The 15,601-nt window shown below is 36.8% G+C and overlaps 1 protein-coding gene across 5 annotated transcripts in view; it reads left to right on the plus strand.

Moving 5' to 3' along the window:
• SEC23A (Sec23 homolog A, COPII coat complex component) overlaps positions 1-15,601 on the plus strand; it is a 72,435-nt gene that overhangs the window by 15,945 nt on the left and 40,889 nt on the right. For 3 of the 5 annotated variants that reach the window (XM_027569835.2, XM_027569836.2, XM_027569834.2), the window contains 8 exons: positions 1,163-1,404; positions 3,047-3,104; positions 3,306-3,392; positions 4,520-4,756; positions 8,148-8,227; positions 9,623-9,767; positions 11,884-12,042; positions 13,344-13,459. In XM_027569835.2, the coding sequence (XP_027425636.2) occupies positions 1,184-1,404; positions 3,047-3,104; positions 3,306-3,392; positions 4,520-4,756; positions 8,148-8,227; positions 9,623-9,767; positions 11,884-12,042; positions 13,344-13,459 (1,103 nt within the window). In that variant the 5' untranslated portion in view covers positions 1,163-1,183. The other 2 variants (XM_027569838.2, XM_027569839.2) reach the window with 2 other exon arrangements.

A 15,601-nucleotide genomic window follows, 5' to 3' on the forward strand; every position in this document is an offset into this window, starting at 1 on the left:
CCCAGTTTTAGAAAAAATGTTTTTGTTATGCGTTGTTAAGCATTCTCTTCTAGCATGGTTTGTGGAAACTTGTCATCTTCTGGTTAGAAAACCATATGAGCTTTAGAATTTAATGTTTTTGATAATCTGTTCATTAGAAAAGTGTAACTTAGAGGGCTGATATGGAAAATGTGGGATCTAAATTTTTCCCCATCTTTGCCTTTCTTTCCTATACACCCTTAAATAAATAGGATACCTATTTTACTATTTTTTTTGCTGTAGTTTTTTTTATTTTCAGAATGAATAAAAAAGGATAAAATACCCCTTACTGGGGGGCGCTTGGGTGGCTTAGTCAGTTAAGCGTCTGTCTTTGGCTCAGGTCATGATTCTGGAGTCCTGGGATGGAGCCGCCCCCCTTCCCCCTGCCCCAGGGAGCATTGGGCTCCCTGCTCATCGGGGAGTCTGCTTCTCCTTCTCCCTCTGCCTGCCGCTCCCCCTGCTTGTGCGCATTCTCTCTCTCTCTGTCAAATAAATAAATAAAATCTTAAAAACAAAACCAAACCAAAAAAAACCTTCTTACTGGGCCTAATGAGCACTGGGTTCTGTAGAGTCATTAATCATTTTGTTATAAGTAAGGTTATTGTTGCTTGTGAATTTTTTTTCTGAGATAAATACTTTTATTTTTTTTTAAAGATTTTATTTATTTATTTGAGAGAGAGAGAGAATGAGAGATAGAAAGCACGAGAGGGAAGAGGGTCAGAGGGAGAAGCAGACTCCCTGCTGAGCAGGGAGCCCAATGTGGGACTCGATCCCGGGACTCCAGGATCATGACCTGAAGCTGAAGGCAGTCGTTTAACCAACTGAGCCACCCAGGCGCCTTAAATACTTTTATTTGGCTATGATTTCTCATGGATTAATATTGCTGTAAGTGGGGAAAAACGTACTTATTTTAGTTTTCCTTAAGAGGATTTTTAGGGGTGCCTGGGTGGCTCAGTATGTCAAGTGTCTGCCTTCGGCTCAGGTCATCATCCCAGGGTCCTGGGATCGAGCCCCACGTCCAGGGAGCCTGCTTCTCCCTCTCCCTCTGTCTGCCACTCTCTCTGCTTGAGCTCTCTCTCTGTCAAATAAAAGAATAAAATCTGTAAAGAAAAGAAGATTTTTAAACATCTTTAATTTGTCACAGAAATAACCATCAGGCTCTACGATGACAACGTATTTGGAATTCATCCAACAAAATGAAGAACGAGATGGAGTCCGATTTAGTTGGAATGTTTGGCCATCAAGTCGACTGGAAGCTACAAGGATGGTCGTTCCAGTAGCAGCCCTATTTACACCCCTGAAGGAGAGACCTGATTTACCACCTATTCAGTATGAACCTGTTCTGTGTAGTAGGACCACTTGCCGTGCAGTTCTGAATCCTTTATGGTAATTAAAATATAGTGAAAAAAACTTACGTGGCAATACTATTTAAAATTATAGTTTCTTTCTTGCTCATTTATAGAGAATGTTTTTGTTATAATTTTTCGGATTAGGATACTGAAATCCAAAGTGCTGTAAAATTGAAGGATATTCTAGTTGTAATGAGTTGATAAGAGACCAAAGGTAAAATTGTCACTATATGAACTGTTAGATCCTGTCACTAGTATCTCTAGATACTGGTGCTGGCTGTGTGTCATTAGACCCATCTTGTCATTAGAAAAGTCATAATTGAGTGGTATGGTATTTGAAAATGTTAATTTCTTTTTTTTTTTTTTAAGATTTTATTTATTTATTTGACAGAAAGAGACAGCAAGAGAGGGAACACAAGCAGGGGGAGTGGGAGAGGGAGAAGCAGGCTTCCCACGGAGCAGGGAGCCTGATGTGGGGCTCAGTCCCAGGACCCTGGGATCATGACCTGAGCCGAAGGCAAACTCTTAACGACTGAGCCACCCAGGCACCCCAGAAATGTTAATTTCTTAATGCATAAACCAGAATATCAAGAATCATCTTTTATTCCTCTTTCTACCCTCTCTACCCACCCAGTCCACTAGCAGCTCTGATTCTGCCTCCAGAACATTACTGATTCTGTCTCTTACATTCTGTACTACTGATTCTGCTAGTACACTCTACTTAAAGATACACCATCTTTTTTTCTGGACAATTTAATTATCCTCCTAAATGGCCACCCTGTTTCCATTCTTGTCTTTCAGCAGTTTATTATTTATCCAGAAGCTAGAGTGTTACAAATGCATATCAGATTATTAAAATCCTTCAGTAGTGTCTTACTATACTTGCAATGAAAAATCCAAACTGGTTGTCAAGACTTAAACCTATATCACCTAGCCTTTGTATATTTCTGCTTTCATCTTATGTTACCCATTTTCCTTATTGTTATCTACATTATACTTTACCCTCTTTCGGATCCTTGAGCATCCAGATTTATTCCTACCTTGAAACTTGTGCAATAGCTATATATTCTGCCTGGATTGCTCTGCCTGGATTGACTGGTTCCTTTTCATTTAGATCACATTTCAGTTGTTTATTTAAAAAGGCTTTCTTTTAAAGTAGCCCTCCTAAACACATTCTCACACCCTGCTCTGTTATCTTTAATCTCTTATTATCACTATCTGAAAGTATCTTCTGTGTTTATGCATCTATTTTTCTGATATGTCTTTCTGTTCTAGATTATAAGCTCCATGATAACAGGGACCTTTGATCTCTTATTTACTGCTGTATTTACTGCTGGAATAATGGCTGGTACATATTAGGCATTCAGTAAATATATTTTTGAATTAAATAAATGTTTTCTAGATCTGAGTGTAGAAGTTACCAAATCATTTGAAGAAAAAAGGATTATCTTAATTTTATTGATATTTCCTATATATTAAAAGTTATGTTCATTTAGGTGAAATTGTATATGCTAAAAGTATCAATTAGATATTGGCAACATCTAAAAGTAATTACCTTTAAAGATCACTTTAACTGTTAATTTGGTTGTGTTCATGTTTCAGAAAGAATTTTATTAAAATTAGGTTCATTGTACAATTGAACTGAAACATGAGCTCTTTTTTATCTTTTCTTAAAACAGTCAGGTGGATTATCGAGCAAAACTCTGGGCTTGCAACTTTTGTTATCAAAGGAATCAGGTAAGAAAACCCCTAATGCAGATGTTAATGCTTTGGTACTGGTCTAAATATGTAGAAAAATGCATATTTAAAAAAAGATGAAATTTTTCATATGACAAATACTTTTTAATAACTAAATGCAGAAAATTATTTGCAGTTTAGAATTTCATTACTCTTTCTGGTAAATAATTTGTTAAAAATTTTTGTTTTTTTTCCCCACAGTTTCCACCTACTTATGCTGGTATATCTGAACTGAATCAACCTGCTGAGCTTTTACCTCAGTTTTCTAGTATTGAATATGTAGTTTTGGTAAGAACATAAGAGTAAATCCTTAACAAAGTTTTAAATATCTAGTAATTTACTTTATACCAAAATAATTGTTAAGTTGAGATGACTTAAAGGGCGTCATTCTTGATTCTCACATTGAATTGATGGAGCATTTAAGAGGTAAGAGCTATCCTAGTCAATTTGAACAAGGTAATTTCTCTGTTGTAGTTATTTAATGGGTGGCCAGGATATTGGGTGATGTGATGATTTGCTATGCTGAGTAGATCAATAAACAGTACAGTGTCAATGTTGTTATGTATTTGGGAGATTATATTTCTGAACTAACCTGCAGATGCCTCAGAAATACTTTTCTATTAATATGATGCTAGAACCTGATATTTCCCCAAGTCTAATTAATAAAGTTACTCTTGCATTGGTCCTTGTTAAGAAAGTCATTTTTCTTCCCTTTCTGAATGACTTTACATAGTTGTTTACATACTTAAGTATTAAAGTGATATTATCCTTTATGAATGTTGTAGAGAAAGCAGAATATGGTTCACTTGAGCCAGTAAGTAATTTGTCCAGCCTACCTAGTTTCCAGTTCTTTTGCAGTCTGATTCAGGTTTAGATAATTATTTTATAAAAATTACCTTTTTTTTTTTTAAAGATTTTATTTATTTATTTGACAGAGAGAGACATAGCGAGAGAGGGAACACAAGCAGGGGGAGTAGCAGGCTTCTCCACGGAGCAGGGAGCCCGATGTGGGGCTCGATCCCAGGACCCTGGGATCACGACCTGAGCCGAAGGCAGACGCTTAACGACTGAGCCACACAGGCGCCCCAAAAATTACCTTATTTTGTTTTTAAACTTTATAGCTACTGTTTTTTTATTTTAAGAGAAATAAATACTTGTTAAAGAAAATGAAGCCTCATGCAATTAAACAAATCAAAAGCTTTCGAAACTATAAATGTTTTTAAATTTAATTTTTCTCTTGATAGGTCTTACATATCTCTCTGTTCATATGTAACTTGTTTCATTTCTGAAATGACTTAAGATTTCATTGTATGAATGTACTGTAAATTATTTAAGTCTTCTACTAATTGTTCTTGTATATTGTGCTGAGTATTAATGCATTAACATTATTTTCTTATTGCAACATTTTTTAAAAGCGTGGTCCTCAGATGCCTTTGATATTCCTCTATGTGGTTGATACTTGCATGGAAGATGAAGATTTACAAGCTCTGAAAGAATCTATGCAGATGTCATTAAGTCTTTTACCACCTACAGCTTTGGTTGGACTTATTACTTTTGGGAGAATGGTACAGGTTCATGAACTTGGATGTGAGGGCATTTCAAAAAGCTATGTGTTCAGAGGAACAAAAGATCTGTCTGCCAAACAACTGCAGGTAAACAACAAGTATGGTAGTTTGATCTTATCTGTGGGCACCACTCCGTAAATGTCTATAAATGCATTCTGATATAAGTTTGTAGAAAATATATTAAGATGAATGATTAATTACATTCTAACAAAGGCTTTAAATTTAGTGTTGGTATCAGTTTTCTTTCATTTCCCTTAAATTGTTATTATACAGATTGAAGACCCCTAACTTTTGATGGTGAAACTGAAGGTATTTTGCTAGAGATTTAAAGGGCTTATGGAAGTCATGCTGAAGACTGAGGGAAAGCAACCATAGAATGAATGTTAACTTTGGTTTCTTGACATCTCATTTAGGACGTAAGCACTTCTATTATGTTTGCCAAGGGGAGTATTTTAAAGCTTGAGAGTTACTAATGTATGAACCAAGAGTATATAGTTTTTCATACCCTAGGACAACATTTTTATTTTGGGAGCAAATTGAAGCTTTTCTTCCAAGACAGGGAGTTGCGTGTAGCTTACTAGGATCATTTGGGTATATTTTCTTTTTTTTTTTTTTTTTAAAGATTTTATTTATTTATTTGACAGAGAGAGCGAGAGAGCACAAGCAGGGGGAGCAGTAGAAGGAGAGGGAGAAGCAGGCCTCCCGCCGAGCAAGGAGCCCGATGCGGGGCTCGATCCCAGGACCCTGGGATCATGACCTGAACCGAAGGCAGACGCTTAACCATCTGAGCCACCCAGGCGCCCCTGGGTATATTTTCAATATATTTTTTTTTTTGCTTAGAGATTTTGCTAGACCCTGAGAGAGTAAGTGAACATGTGCTTGTATTGGGAGGTTGTTGAGAGGGCAAGACTGTTCATGTAAGTATTTTGAAAAACTTTATAAGTGATTCTGCTACAACCCCCAGTTAAGAATAGTTAGCCTAGAAGATGATAGGTAAGCCTCGTATAAAGTACACAGACATGAAGTCAGACTTTGGAACATCCAGGTAGCCCAGAATGAAAAAGAAAAGAAGATTTTGAGAATGATTTTAAATGATTCTAATTTGAAGCTTGGTAGACAGGATAGTGGTGCTACAGTTAATTGAGATAGAAAATAGTGGAGGAATTTGCAGCTTTGGATGGGGAGGATAATGAACAGTGAATAAGATCATGAATAAGGTTTGAGGAAGTGAAGAAAATTAGAGTCTGCGTTCGTTCAAGAGGTTTGTTGAAGGTAAGGAAGGCAACAGTGTGGGAATTTGAGAGAGAGAACGGAGTTAACAGGTTTACTTTAGGAGGGACACTTGAATGTGTTTTTACACAGGAGGGAAAGAGAGACTAAAGAGGGTGAGTGAAAACAAGAGTGAGGTGAGGTTTCAGAAGACATGGTAGGGAATAGAGAGGAAGATCATTTGTTTCCATGAGACAGGAGAGAAAGTGGGCAAGTTTTAGTCTTTCTGTGCCTTAATTTTTTTCATTTGTAGAAGAGAGGTAATAACAGTATCTACCTTACAGTGTGGTCATGAAAATTAAATGGTTTGTGCCTGTAAGTGTTTGCTGTTATTTTTAAAGTGTAAATTTATTTAAAGTTTAATATTACCTCTGATTATAGAGTACATTTTGCTTATATAATACATATGTAGCACATAAAATACCTCCTTTTTTGTAGCAGGCAGTACATGCCTACAGACTAAATTTTCTTCTTCATTAAAATGTTTTTATTTTCCTTCTCTATTCATTTCATCGAAAAGAGCTTGGTCTTTGCTCCCCAAATAGTATTAAACTCTTCCAGTTGTGCAATCTTGGGTTGATCTCTTTGCTTGTTTTCTTATCCTCTGTGGAAAGGGATAAATACCTATTTTACAAGGCTATTATTAGTACTAAGTGAAATAATGTGAGAATACTCAGAATACTGTAAACTGTTACAGGGCTTTGTTGCAAAACCTGGATTAATATCTTGCTTTGCCATTTAACTAGTTGTGTAACCTTTGGCAAGTTATGTAGCCTTTCTGAGTGTCAGTTTTCATTTATAAAGCAGGGACTAAGAAATCTACTTCATTTTGTTGTGTGAACAAAGAGTATATATAGAGTTTAGCACAGAATCTAACACATAGTAAGTTCTTAGTAAAAAGTTGTTTTTCCTGCTAGGAGTATAGGAAATACCGTAGGATTAATTCAGTATTTTTTCTTTCCAAATATTTAGAGTTTCTGATTTTCTGTTACCTACTTTTACTCTGTCACTTCATGATGGAGCATTTCTAAATTCAAGAAAACTTTAGGGGGCGCCTGGGTGGCTCAGTCATTGAGCATCTGCCTTCGGCTCGGGTCGTGGTCCCGGGGTCCTGGGATCGAGCCCTGCGTCAGGCTCCCTGCTCCTCGGGAAGCCTTCTTCTCCCTCTCCCACTCCCCCTGCCTGTGTTCCCTCTCTCGTTTCTCTCTCTGTCAAATAAATAAAATCTTTAAAGAAAAAAAAAAAACTAGTAAAATATTTTTATGTGTCTAGAGAGGAATTTTGTACACATTTAAAATTCAAAACAAAACTGGCAATTTGGTTAGACGATAAGTCAGAAATTAAGAAATATAAACACAAGGTATATGAACCTTATAACCCCTTTTATTTATTTATTTATTAAGATTTTATTTATTTAACAGAGACACAGCAAGAGAGGAAATACAGGCAGGGGGAGTGGGAGAGAGAACCTTATAACCCCTTTTATATGATTCCATGTACCTCTCCTTTACATTTATTACAATTGCAATTTTATACTTTTTTTTGCTAATGATTTTTATTATCTGCTATTTGTTTCACCAGATTTTAATTTCATAAGGTCAGGGACTGTATATTTTTTTTTACCATTAGATGCCTGGCACATAGCAGATACTTGAAATATAGTTGCTCAGAGGGATGGATGAACATAAGTTAAGAAATACAGACATTCAAGTTACACAGTAACTTTTTTTTTTTTTAAAGATTTATTTATTTATTTGAGAGAGCGAGAAAGAGAGAGTACATGAGAGGGGGGAGGGTCAGAGGGAGAAGCAGGCTCCTTGCTGAGCAGGGAGCCTGATGTGGGACTCGATCCCGGGACTCCAGGATCATGACCTGAGCCGAAGGCAGTCGCTTAACCAACTGAGCCACCCAGGCGCCCTACACAGTAACTTTTTGACTATTAATTAGAAATGAAGTATTTCGGAGCTAGTACCCCTCTTTGCTTCTACAGCATCTTGTGCTTTGCTCTCTTACGGTGATTATTTCATTGTATTGTTATTGTTTACCTGATCATCTCCCCAACTGGACCTTTTGCTTTCTGAGGAAAGAGACTTTATGTTCTTTATTTTTGTGTTCCTAATACCTAGCACAGGACCTTGCACATGGTAAGAGGTTGTTTCATCTTTGTAGGAGTAATTGAATGGATCTCACAGAAATCATCTCTTTACAGGAAATGCTCGGACTCTCTAAAGTACCCGTTACTCAAGCAACACGTGGTCCTCAGGTACAGCAGCCACCTCCTTCCAACAGGTAATAATTAAATATGGCAAAGAGAATTTTACAATTTGTGCAGCTCTTTTAAGCATCCCCCCCTTAACTTGAAAATAAGACATTCAGTGATACTATGTTGTTAAATATTTTTAGGAATATAAATACATTGCATTAGTATACCTTCTAAAGAGCTGAGGCAGAATCATGTTACCAAAATGGTTGCTTTCTCATCATTGCAATGTTAAGGAGTTACTTAAGTTTTGATATTTTGATATATTCCTGATCTTCTGTTTTTAAGTTCATAAAAACTTTTGTGGTTGAAGGCAGCCAAGCAAAAATAGGGCCTCAGAACTTTCTCATTTTGCCTTCTTAGCCTTAGAGGTAGTTTTTTTTTTCCCCCTAAACTTACTAATCAGAGGTGGTATTAACTAAAATTGAGTCTCATAATTATTTCAGTGGCCTTAAAACTTAACTAGACTGGTAAATAAAAGATGTAGTCCTGAAGTAATACTTGGTGTGAATGTTTCCCTTATAGCAGTTGTACTCAAACTGGTTCTGGACCAGTAGATAGCATCACCTAGGAACTTGTCTGAAATGCAAATTCTTGGGCCCTACCCCAGACTTACTGAAACAAAGCTCTGCAACCAGCAATCTGTTAAAATAAGTCCTCCCACCAATTCTGATGTACACAAAAGTTAGAGAACCAGTGGTCTGCTATGTATTCAAGTTACTTTTCTTTCTTTTTTTTTTAAAGATTTTACTTATTTATGAGAGAAAGAATGAGCAGGTAAGCAGCAGGGAGGAGCAGAGGGAGAGGGAAAAGTAGGCTCCCAGCTGAGCAGGGAGCCCAGTGTGGGACTCCATCTCAGGACCCCAGGATAATGACCTGAGCTGAAGGTAGATGCTTAACCAACTGCGCCACCCAGGCGCCCCATACTTTTCTCTATTAGTAGACAGTTTGTTTCTTTTTTTTTGAAGATTTTATTTATTTACTTGACAGAGAGAGACACAGCGAGAGAGGGAACACAAGTAGGGGGAGCGGGAGAGGGAGAAGCAGGCTTCCCGCAGAGCAGGGAGTCTGATGCGGGGCTCGATCCTAGGACCCTAGGATCATGACCTGAGCTGAAGGCAGACGCTTAATGACTGAGCCACCCAGGTGCCCCGACAGTTTGTTTCTTAAACTCTTACCCACAAACATTTTTTTTTTTAAGTTTTTATTTATTTATCTGACAGAGACAGCAAGAGAGGGAACACAAGCAGGGGGAGTGGGAGAGGGAGAAGCAGGCTTCTCGCCAAGCAGGGAGCCTGATGCGGGGCCCAATCCCAGGACGCTGGGATCATGACCTGAGCCAAAGGCAGACGCTTAACTGAGCCACCCAGGCGCCCCACCCACAAACATTTATAAATGACTTTTTATTTAATATTGTTTTGTAGATTCTTACAGCCAGTACAGAAAATAGACATGAATCTCACAGATCTTCTGGGAGAACTGCAACGAGACCCTTGGCCTGTACCACAGGGAAAGAGACCTTTGCGTTCCTCTGGAGTGGCACTTTCCATAGCTGTGGGACTACTTGAGGTAGTGACAATAGCTTTGTTTTAGAATGTAAATGTGTGTGTGTGTGTGCGTGTGTGTATATGTATCAGTGGTATGTACAAGATAATGTTGAGTGAAAAAACTAGGTCATTAGGACAGCAAGTATATAATTATATTTAAAGTTTGACTTGCAGAGGCCCCTGGAAGGGCGTTCATCCAAGTATTAGCAGTGGTAGGATAAGGAGAAATTTTGCTTTTAAGTAGAATTGGAAAATTTTACACTACACATATCTTAAGCTTTATAATTAGAAAAGAGAGTTTTAAAAAATGCATTTTAAAAATGTGAAATGCTGTCAAATTTACAGAAAAGTTGTAAAGAACTTTATTCCTTTGTTTATTTGTTTGTTTATTTATTTATTTGACACAGAGAGAGAGACAATGAGAGAGGGAACACAAGCAGAGGCAACGGGAGAGGGAGAAGCAGGCTCCTGTGGGGATCGATCCCAGTACCCTGGGATCATGACCGGAGCCAAAGGCAGACGCTTAATGACCGAGCCACCCAGGTGCCCCAAGAACTTTTTTCCTCTTGAGCTGTTTAAGTTGCTGGTACATTCTCAACCCCTTGAATACTTGATTTGAATTCGTGTAAAGAAGGATATTTTCTTACATAACCACAATACAATTATTAAAATCAGAGTATTAACACGGATACATTACTATCACCTAATTTTCAGACCCCATTCAAGTTTTGCTGGTTATTTCAATAATTTCTTTTACTAAAAAGATTTAGTTCAGAGACATATATTTAGTGGTATGTCTGTCTAGTCTCCTTCAGTTGGGAACAGTTCTTCAGCTTTTCTTTTACTTTCATGACCTTGATACTTTGGAAGATTCAGGCCAGTTATCTCATAGACTCTTTCAAATTAGGTTTGTTTTGATGTATCCTCACAATTAGATTTAGGTCTTGCATCATTGGCAGGAATATCACAAATAATGCTATTCTCATTACACCCTATCAGGTGGCCCATAATTTTCATTTGCCCCATTCAAGGTGATACAATCACCATGGTCACTTACTAAGATTGTGTCTGCAGGTTTCTCCACTGTAGAATTACTCTCATTTCCTCGCCTCTTGTAATTAATAAACATTAGATGGTGAGGATCTTTGAATCCATGCAAATATCCTGTTCCTCATCAAACTTTGAGTTTATTTGTTTATTAATATCATTATGGAGTTTACATCTCCTTCTCTATGTGTATAGTTATTCTAATTTGTTCCATAATTAGAAAAATTTATGTAGTCGTATTAGAAATGCTTTTATTTGCAATTTCCATAGTTACTGGACAAAAATTCAGAGCACATTTTTCACGTTATGTTATAGCTTTAGAAAATAAATAAATGACATAACTTTTGTAATCCACTGTGTTTGGATTCCTCAAAATTTCTGGTCTACTGATAGCACTCTTATTTATTTATTTATTTATTTATTTAAAAAATAATACCATTTTTTCTAATGTCGCTGATACGTTGGGAGAAAGGAGAGGTAGATTGGAGTACTCCATCATCTTGAACTAGAAACATATGCTTGTGTTTTAGACATAAAAATAAAAAATAAAATGACAACAAAAAGAAGATGTGCTCTATTTACTCTTCTCTACTTCTCCCAGTCTAGGATTAGCTAAGCATGAGAAGCATCCTTGTTTATAGGGATCAGGTTTATAGATTATTTTAAACTTAGGAAAGTACTCTTATTTAGTATAGGATTTCAAAAGAGAGTTATTCAAATGCCCTGTTTTTAAATTTCATTTTAAACATTTAGTTGTTTCTTGGAAAATGTATGCTTTCCTGTTTCTAGAAAGAATATGTCAAAATTTACTTTTAGAAATGTGTATCCTTGGGGGCGCCTGGGTGGCTCAGCTGTTAAGCATCTGCCTTCGGCTCAGGTCATGATCCCAAGGTCCTGGGATCGAGCCCCGCGTTGGGCTCCCTGCTCGGCAGGAAGCCTGCTTCTCCCTCTCTCACTCCCCCTGCTTGTGTTCCTGCTCTCACTTTGTCTCTGTCAAATAAATAAATAAAATCTTTAAAAAAAAAAAAAAAGAAATGTGTATCCTTGTATTTTCCTTTAAACTCTTTTGACAGATTACTTTTTTCCAATAGTGTACTTTTCCCAACACTGGTGCTCGTATCATGATGTTCATTGGCGGTCCAGCCACTCAGGGGCCTGGAATGGTGGTTGGAGATGAATTGAAGACACCTATAAGATCATGGCATGACATTGAAAAAGACAACGCCAAATATGTTAAAAAGGGAACTAAGGTAATTTTGGTTTTTAAGCCTTTTTGCTTTAGTAGACAAATTCATTTGATGGAAGAGGAAGAATACAAATACTTGATGATAAGAAATCTGATATTGCAAAGTCTGATATTGTAACTTCTATTCAGAATTGGAGAAATAGGTTTTTTTTTCTTGATAATTTTTCTGGTTTTAAATATTTAAAGGCTTAATAGCACCAATAGGTATCTCTTTAAAGATTATTCCAGAGAGAAGTTCTGTGTGCTTTTTAAATATTCATTTGAAAGAATATCTTTCCTGGGCGCCTGGGTGGCTCAGTTGGTTAAGCGACTGCCTTCAGCTCAGGTCATGATCCTGGAGTCCCGGGATCGAGTCCCACATCGGGCTCCCTGCTCAGCAGGGAGTCTGCTTCTCCCTCTGACCCTCTTCCCTCTTGTGCTCTCTATCTCTCATTCTCTCTCTCAAATAAATAAATAAATAAATAAAAGAATATCTTTCCTGCTTTGGAAAAGTTTCTTTCATTTTCCAATTTTTCATTTCCAAGAGGCTGTCTTGTAGATACATACATTGTACATAGCATGGATAGTCTATCATTTTCTTGTGAGTTGTTTTCTGTTCATGTTATTTCAATTTTATTTGGGTTCATGGCAGTACATTTTCACTTTTGACTATTGACTACCCTGAATTGGTTTTGCTGTTAATGTCCCTTTAAAAAAAAAAAAAATAAGATTCTCTGGAGTTCACAATTTTAGTTTAGTTGTGCTGTATTATCTCTTATTTCTTTTTGGTAGTCATTATATATAATATTTTTAAAAGTGTAATTAATAACATAATTTTTGTCACTATTACTGGATGCTTTTCTCCTGCTACCTAATTTCCCTTTGAGTTTGGAATTTTTCTTAGAGCTTCAGAAGTATTTTTTTATTTGTTTATCTAATAGCTTTTGTTACTGTTTTTCTATATTTGATGTTTTTGTTACCTGGATGTGGATTTACTCAGGAAAAACAGTTCTGTGTTGTTCTACTATGTTCATGTATGAAGAGCAAGATGTTTGATATGCCTTTTCTCCAAGGTTAGCTTCATTTAGGAGTATATTTAGAAAGAATGCTTTCAAAATGTGAAAGTGTCAGGCTTATAGAAGTTACTGTAAAATGAGAAATTTTTTATTATAGAAAATTAAATTAGAACATAATCACATTTAAATTATGATTATTCTTTTAGTATTTTTTAGGTTATTTTGATCTCTTTATGGGAAAAATGATTTATAGGATGGTTACATTTGTGCATTACTTTGATTTGATTTAATTTAAAAAAATCTTTTATAGCATTTTGAAGCATTGGCTAATCGAGCTGCTACGACTGGTCATGTTATTGATATCTATGCATGTGCATTAGATCAGACAGGTCTCCTGGAGATGAAATGTTGTCCCAACCTTACTGGGTATGTATTTATAGTTTTTACAGTTTTTGCAATTATAGACTGATAATTACAGTTTACAAATGTAAACCAGTAATGGCAGTTTAAGAAAAACAGTCGTCGTCCTACCACTCCAGGACAACTGTTAACAGTTTTTGATACTCCTTTCAGTAAAGCTCACTTTAAATTTTTTCGAAAATTCAGTTATAAAGGCACAAGTTCTGTTTGAAAAGCTTGTCTTGATATTGTGCAGTCATTGTTTTATTATTGTAGTAGCTTTTTGAGATATAATTCGCACATGATAAAATTTCCCATTTAAAGCTTACAGTTTTAATGTTTTGTTTTTGGTGTATTCACAGGTCAAGCGACCATCACCAAATTTCGTTTTAGAACATTAACATTACCCCAGAAAGTAACTCTGTACCCATTAGCAGTCATTCCCCTTTCCTGCTTCCTTCTTCTCCCTCTCCCCCTCTCTCAGCCTAGACCACTAATCTACTCTCTGTCAATAGATTTGTCTGTTCTTGGTCTTAGGGGGAAACCATTTCATTTATCACCATTAAGTGTGATGTTAGCTGTGGGTTTTTGTAGATGCCTTTATCAGGTTGAAGAATTTTCTGTCCTTAGTTGAGATTTTTTTTCATCATAGGGTGTTGGATTTTTAGCTGGAGTGGGGTGAGTGAGAAGGACAGATTGTGAGGGTCTTTTGACTATTGTAAGGGCTTTGGATTTTACTTTGAGTGAGATGGGAAATCGCTGGAGAGTTTTCAGTGGAGGAGTGATATGATCTGTTGTAATGTTTTAAAGGGACCATCTGACTTCAGTTGTCTACATAAAGTCTGTATAGGGATACAGGAATACCAAGTGGTGGCGGAGAAGTGGTTGGGTTTTGGGTGTATTTAGAAGGTAGAAGATTTGCTGATAGATTGGATCTGGGATTTGGGAAAACCAAAGGAAATCTATTGGAAGGATTGCCCTTTATTGAAATGGGTAAGCCTGTGGAAAGGAGTATTTGGGGAGAAGACTAGGAGTTCGGTTCTGAACATGTTTGGTTTAAGATGCCATTTGACATCCATGAGGAGGTGTTGAGTAGGCAGTTGGATATTACAACATAGAGTGCAGGAGATAGGTTTGGGCTGGGGATAAAAATGTGGGAGCTGTCAGAACATTGGTGTGTGTGTTTTTTTTTTTCTTTTAAATAGCAGTAAAAACGGATGAGATTGTAAGATTTTGCAATTCAACACTGCAAAGGTCATCGGTGACCTTCCTAAGAGCAGTGAATGTTGACTTAAAGTGATCTAGAAGATGAATACGAAGGGGGGATTGGAAACAGCTGGTATAGATTACAACTTTTCAAACTTTCACATATGCAGATCAGCTGGGTATCTTGTTATAAAGTACAGGTTCTGGATTTACCATGCATAGGATGGGACTTGGAATTCTACTTTTCAAACAAGATCCTTGGTGATGCTAATGTTGCTGGGCCAAGGGCCACACTGAGTAGTAAGGGTATAGACAACTCTTTCATAGAGGTTTGCTGTAAAAGGGAACAGATAAGTGGGGTGGTGTAAGTTGTCTTTAATGTAGTATGCATTACCAGGTTTAGTGATCACATAGATCATCAGAGATGACATGTTTGTAAAAGAAAGTCTGAAAGAATTTATATGCTACTGTTGGAATTAATATGTTGTCAAGACTTCTAGATCAAGGTTAGTGTACAAAATTCAACTATTTTTGTATACTGGTGACAAACAGAGAAAACAACATTTACAAAAATATAGGGGCGCCTGTGTGGCTCAGTCAGTTAAGTGTCTGCCTTCGGCTTGGGTCATGATCCCAGGGTCCTGGGATCCGAGCCTCATGTCGGGCTCCCTGCTCAGCGGGGAGTCTGTTTCTCCCTTTCCATCTGCCTCTCCCCTAGCTCGCTCGCTCTCTCAACTAAATAAATAAAGATATATAATAGCATCAGAGATAACATAAATCAAGAGTTTCACAGTATCAAAAATAAAATTACCATTAATTATGCTATATCAGGTTTATTCTTTTGCCTGTTTTAATTTTTGATTGTATTTTGTTTAAAAGCTACCTAAAATGTTTTAAAAATATGAGCAAATATATTTGTATGCATGTGAGTGTATGGGTGTATGTATCTCCTTTTTCTGTGAG

Source organism: Zalophus californianus, chromosome 6 (genome assembly GCF_009762305.2).
Source record: "Zalophus californianus isolate mZalCal1 chromosome 6, mZalCal1.pri.v2, whole genome shotgun sequence".
NCBI classification, from domain to species: domain Eukaryota; kingdom Metazoa; phylum Chordata; class Mammalia; order Carnivora; family Otariidae; genus Zalophus; species Zalophus californianus.